This window comes from Helianthus annuus, chromosome 12 (genome assembly GCF_002127325.2).
Source record: "Helianthus annuus cultivar XRQ/B chromosome 12, HanXRQr2.0-SUNRISE, whole genome shotgun sequence".
Lineage (NCBI taxonomy): Eukaryota > Viridiplantae > Streptophyta > Magnoliopsida > Asterales > Asteraceae > Helianthus > Helianthus annuus.
The window spans coordinates 79,487,357-79,493,970 of NC_035444.2; the positions used below are offsets into that span (position 1 = coordinate 79,487,357).

The window sequence follows — 6,614 nt, forward strand, 5'->3', positions numbered from 1 at the left end:
CTTGAAATTCTAAGGGTCTTCTTCGTCTGTCGGCATAACTTTTCTGTCTATCTCTAGCAGTCTTCATTCTTTCTCGGATTTGTATGATTTTATTGGTAGTTTCTTCAATAATTTCGGGTCCAGCTAATGGATTTCTACCAATCTCAGTCTAACAAACTGGGGTACGACACTTCCTTCCATATAGTGCTTCAAACGGAGCCGCCTTGATGCATGCGTGATAACTGTTATTGTATGCAAACTCTATTAGAGGTAAATGCTCATCCCAGTTTCCTCCAAACTCTATCACACATGCCCTAAGCATGTCTTCTAGTGTTTGTATGGTTCTTTCACTTTGGCCATCTGTCTGTGGGTGATAAGCCGTACTTAAATTTACTTTTGTTCCCAATTCCTTTTGGAAGCTTTGCCAAAATCTGGACGTTAAACGGCTATTTCTATCTGATATAATGGAGATAGGTACTCCATGATGGGTGACAATTTCTTTGACATAAATTCTTGCTAATTTATCCATTTTATAATCTTCTCGTATTGGCAAGAAATGAGTAGACTTAGTTAAACGATCTACTATAACCCAAATAGTATCGTGACCATTCTTAGTTCGTGGAAGTTTAGTAATGAAATCCATGGTTATCATCTCCCATTTCCATTCAGGGATCTCGGGTTGGATTAAACATCCTGCAGGCTTCTGATGTTCTGTTTTGACTTGTGAACACGTCATGCATTTTTCCACATATTCATTGATTGATTGCTTCATCCCTGGCCACCAATATTCATCTCGAATATTCTTGTACATCTTCGTACTGCCAGGATGCATTGTATACTTTGATCTATGTGCTTCTTCCATCACCATATCCCTGAGTCCTCCCACAATAGGTATCCAAATCCTATTGTGGAGTCTTAGTATTCCATCTTCTCCTTTAACAAGTAGTTCTTGTTTTCCCACCATCCTTTCTTTGTTAATCTGCTCAACTTTTAGGGCATGTGTCTGTGCATCCTTAATTTGTTCTAGTAAACCTATTTTCACTTCAATTCTAGATGCACGTATTCTTAAAGGTTTAACTTTGTCCTTCCGACTAAGGGCATCTGCTACTACATTAGCTTTTCCTGGATGGTAACGAATTTCACAATCATAGTCATTCAACAACTCCATCCATCTCCTCTGTCTCATGTTCAACATCTTTTGCTCAAATATATACTTTAGGCTTTGGTGATCAGTGTAGATCACACACTTAGTTCCATATAAGTAATGCCTCCATATCTTGAGGGCAAATACTACTGCTCCGAGTTCTAGATCATGGGTGGTGTAATTTCTTTCATGTATCTTTAACTGTCGAGATGCATAGGCGATAACTTTGCCTCTTTGCATCAACACACACCCTAGTCCATAATGAGAAGCATCACAATATACTACAAAATCTTCGGTACCCTCGGGTAATGCAAGTACTGGGGCACTGGATAACTTTGTTTTCAAAAGATTAAAAGCTTCTTCTTGTTGGCTGCCCCAGACAAATGGGGTATTTTTCTGAGTCAGTGTCGTTAGAGGCATCTCTATCTTAGAGAAATCTTGAATGAACCTTCTATAATACCCTGCTAGCCCTAGGAAATGTCGAATTTCTGTGGGATTTCTTGGTGCCTCCCAATTCTTAACTACTTCAATCTTTGTAGGGTCCACTTGTATGCCTTTTTCATTAACAACATGCCCTAAAAATTGGACTTCCCTAGTCCAGAATTCACACTTACTGAATTTGGCATAAAGTTTTTCTTCTTTTAGTAACTTAAGAATGGCACGGAGATGACCCTCGTGTGTTTCTCTACTCTTAGAGTAGATTAGGATATCATCTATGAAGACGATTACAAATTGATCCAAGTATGGTTTGCAGACTTGGTTCATAAGGTCCATGAAGGCAGCTGGTGCATTAGTGAGGCCGAAAGGCATCACTAGGAACTCGTAGTGACCATACCTTGTCCTAAAGGCAGTCTTGGGTATATCTTCTTCTCTAACCTTTAATTGATGATACCCAGATCTTAGGTCTATCTTCGAGAAGTAGCTTGCGCCTTGTAATTGATCAAAAAGATCATCGATTCTTGGGAGTGGGTATCGATTCTTTATAGTGATCTTATTCAGGTCTCTATAATCAATACACATCCTCATTGAGCCATCTTTCTTCTTGACAAAGAGAATCGGCGCTCCCCATGGTGACGTGCTAGGACGTATGAATCCTTTGTCCAGTAACTCCTGGAGTTGGTTTTTCAACTCTTTCATTTCAGTCGGGGCAAGGCGGTACGGGGCTTTGACAATAGGGGTTGCTCCTGGGATCAAGTCGATTCTAAACTCAATTTGTCTGTCAGGTGGTAATCCGGGAAGATCTTCAGGGAATACTTTAGGGAATTCAGCTACTACTGCTACCTCTTCTAGTTTCTTTTCTTCCTTTGCCTCTAGTGCATATACTAGGTAAGCTAAATGACCCTTTTGAATACACTTGGATACTTTTATCATAGAAATAAAACTTATGGGTTTACTAGGTCTTTCCCCATCAATTGTTACAGTTCCCCCTTTTGGGTCCTTAATTTGAATTTGCTTCTTATCACACAATATTTGAGCTTGGTGACTAGATAACCAATCCATTCCTATTACTACGTCGAACTCTCCAAGTTTCAGTGGTAGTAAGTCTATGGATATTGGGGTCTTACTAATCTGGATGGTACAATCCTTTACCACACTCACAATTTCTTCTTCCCTCCCATCTGCTAGTTCTACTATAAATAGCTTATCTAGCTTACAAGGAGTCTGATTAATCAAAACTCTAAAGTGCTCAGATATAAAACTTCTATCAACACCAGTATCAAATAGTATTTTACCATAAAAGTTGTTAAGGAGAAATGTACCTGTTATGACATCAGGGTTCCTACGAGCCTTTTCAGTATTCAGAACAAAAGCTCTCCCTCTTGCTTTATTAGGTTCCTCATTCCTCTTAGGACAGCTATCACTATAATGGTCCGTCTCTCCACATTTAAAACACTTACGTGGCTCTCTACAATCATGATAGTTGTGTCCAGGTTTCTTACAGTTTCTACAGACTAACTGGTTACATGGACCGGAATGTCCTTTTCCACAAGTTGGGCACCTAGGTGGGGGTCCTCGTTGCCTCTTGAAATCTCTGTAATTGGGTTTCTTTTGTTCTTGGTAGTTTTTCCATTTCCTTTTCGGGATAGTTTCTGGGGTTTTCTTTTGTTGGATCTCAGTGGCGATAGTTGCCCCAGCCTCTACCGCATCATGATAGGTAGTTGGTTTAGTAGACTTGATAAACGTGCGATATTCTGTGGGGAGTCCCCACAGGAATCTTCGAATACGATTTTCTTCAGGGTTCACCAAGTAAGACACTATTCGAGACATTTCATTGAATTTGGTGACATATTCCCGGTATGTCTTATTCCCGAGTTCAAGATGCAAAAATTCCTTTTCTATTCTGTCAGTTTCGCTTGGTGGACAGAAGTAATTTGTAAACAGTTCTGAAAACTCTTTCCAACTCAGGCGATGTGCCAGATTATCACCTCTAGTTTGCTTTTGTATCCTCCACCAAAATAAGGCTTCGGATTTAAACAAATGAACATCAAACCTAACTTTATTTCTTTCATGGCAATCATTGACGTCTAGAATGGCTTCTACCTCACTTAGCCATTCATGTGCCTCAATAGCACCTTTCTTCCCGTCGAATGAAGGAGGATTACATGAAATGAAAGTCTTGTAATTACATTCTTTAGAGATTTCTGTTTCTATAGCTTTAGATACTTTCGTATCATCTACCTTCTTTTCCGGGCGAGGTTCTTCTCGTGGAGTTGGTGTAGGTGTAGGTGCAGTGCTTCCCTCAGATTGCCCTGATCGTTCTGTATTCTGACGTTCGCGTCCCTGTGCATTGGCAAGGATTTGCGCAACTCGGACGGCAATCCGATCGATCATGTCATCTCCTAAGTTTACAGGTTCGCTATGACGAGCAGGATTAACTGATGGGTTAGGTTGACGATTGTTGTTAACCGAAGGTTCTGCCGACATTTTCTATATTTTTCATGAAAAATACTATTTCAATATTCTATTTATTAATGAGCACTTAGAATAATTAATTCACATAATACAATATTTTTCAAATGTAACATGTTGAAAATATAACTCTACTATGAACATTTTACTATAATTAAATTTATAAATTAATTAATCATAGTAAAGATTTTTAATAATTGAAACTTAAAAGAATTAATGTTTAACTAAACATACTACTAACCTGCTCATGTGCTTTATGTGCGAGAGAAGGTTGTGTATGATTTGTACGAAGGAGGTTGGCATCTATTTATATTAACAATGAACTACGCTATTGGCCGCCTTCATTCATTTTTTTTTATTTTTTTTTTGTTTTTTTTACTCTATGATACTTGATTGAGAAGAAATATTACTTACTCAAATAATACACAAGTATCATTATATATATGCACTTCATGTATACAACATATACGTATTACATTTTATCTTTTAGATTTTATTATTATTATTATTATTACTATTATTTTCTCCTAACGAGTAAAGAAGACAAGATTTACGAGTAATTATTGTTAAGGGCAGTGTGTACAAAGTGGTAAAGGCGTGCGGGCCTGCCCCTTTTTTTAGTAGGTGATTCACTACCGAAGCTAAGAAAAGGTAAGCCCCGGGTCAACCCGCGCTCGTTGTTGCCTGTATAGCTTTCTAGAGTAGAGATCTAGCAACGCATTCTAAGCACAGATCATTGGTATTGGATGTATCGTTAGGTTGTGCCGAGTCAAATCTGCTCCGTTTTTTTTTCCGTTGCAGAAAAAAGATCCCTTCAAATGAGGATTTATAGGTTGTAATTATTACTATGGGTATTTTCTAACGACTCTATATCCTTAATAAGTTCATACCCGGATTTATCTATTATTCGTATTTCAAAGTCAGCCAGAGCATCCTAAAAATTACATAAGCTGGCGTGTTCTCTTAGGTTGAAGCCTAGGTATCCATACGAAATACCTAATTCGCTAAAACCTTTGGCTCAGATACCAACTGTGACACCACACCCGGATAAGGATGCCCCATACACAATTGATACCAACTTACCAGTAAACACTTACGTTATTGATACAAACGGTAATGTACAAAAGTTGGAAACTTAAAGGTACAAAGATTGGTCAAACTACTATTAGCTGATCACGCAAAATTTCCACCAGATAAGAAAGTTTGAGATACTTTATTTCACTAGTCACGCCTATCCGAGATAAACAACCCGCCCAAGACTAACCATCATTTCCTGTGACACATGCCTAAAAGACGTCAGATATTACACTGGTGAGTTTATGAATATACACAATTTACAATTCACATTATTTAATCATGACTTGTACCCGCCCATGTTATCATAACCCAACGTTACCACGTAACTTCCATAACCATACAGTTAATGCCCACTACACCACAGGTGTAGTACCGACAAATCCCGCCGTAGCGGCACGTATAAGGGACCACAAATATCATGTGTATGTCATGCTCAGGTTATATACATGCGTACAACAGTCATGCCATATTATTACAATTTAGGACAAGCATGTTCACATTTGAAAAGCATTCATAAAACTCACCTCTTGCTAGTATCTAACCGTTGATACAATTGCTAGTATGATCAGGTACTATCTCAAGGTCCTGACACAATTTACATAATCCTAAGTTAGGTAATGGTACACCTAATTAGTCATTATCATGGTTGGATATTGGTTAACCCTACCTTGTTTAAGCATGGTTGATCAGTCCATGCCTAACTAAGGCTAGGCTACCCAATACCCGCCCCTGACAATAACCCTAGTACCTAAAAATAATACTAACACTACTACCACTAATATATTATTACTAATAATAAAACTAATATTAACTACTAAAAATAAATAATAAATAACTAAACATAAACTTAAACGAGAGTATACCTCAAGACTATCTACGGCACGTTGATGTAGAGTTTCCCTACTCCTGCTCCTACTCGTGCTCCAAAAACGACTACTAACAACACCCAACGGGGTATCGTATACGCGGGATTCTCAATACTAGAGCGTTCCCGTTAAAATTTTGGTGTATCTAAAATCCTACAATTTAACTCCTATATATATGTGAAGCAAGCAGGCACCTCAATTCCTTTCTGGGCGATGTGGGACATTGACGTGCTTGCTAGCTAGCTTGACGTGCTAGCTAGCTAGCTTAGTTATATTAATTCAGCTGCTTCACTCGTTTTTCTTCAATAACTTTTAAAATATGACGTTTTATAAAACGACGAATATGTCACTAGAACGAGCATATTTTTATCTACGTTTTAACCTAAGTTTCATTAAAAACGGAGTAAGGTAAATAAAATAATATATTTAATTATTAATATTAAGCGGTCTCTTATAATAGCCAGGGCTTGTGCAGATGTCTCATATTTCAACTAAATATTTCAACTAACCATTTTACTCGTTACTTAGTCGTTCAACAATATATAAATTATAAATTTTAAATATAATTTTATTGGTTCACAAAACAGGATGTTACATAAACTATTTGCAATAAAAAGTAAATTCAAAGAGTTTGATTG

At 37.7% G+C, this 6,614-nt stretch overlaps 1 protein-coding gene across 1 annotated transcript; it reads right to left on the reverse strand.

Moving 5' to 3' along the window:
- Positions 1 to 322: 322 nt before the first annotated feature.
- Positions 323 to 4,048, reverse strand: LOC110875362 (the record flags this gene model as incomplete). The annotated part of the gene is made up of 3 exons (XM_022123559.1): positions 2,199 to 4,048; positions 1,091 to 1,994; positions 323 to 388 (listed from the first exon to the last, which is right to left on the reverse strand). Coding segments are annotated over exons 1-3 (2,820 nt in total), but the record flags the coding sequence as incomplete, so codon positions are not given.
- Positions 4,049 to 6,614: the final 2,566 nt, after the last annotated feature.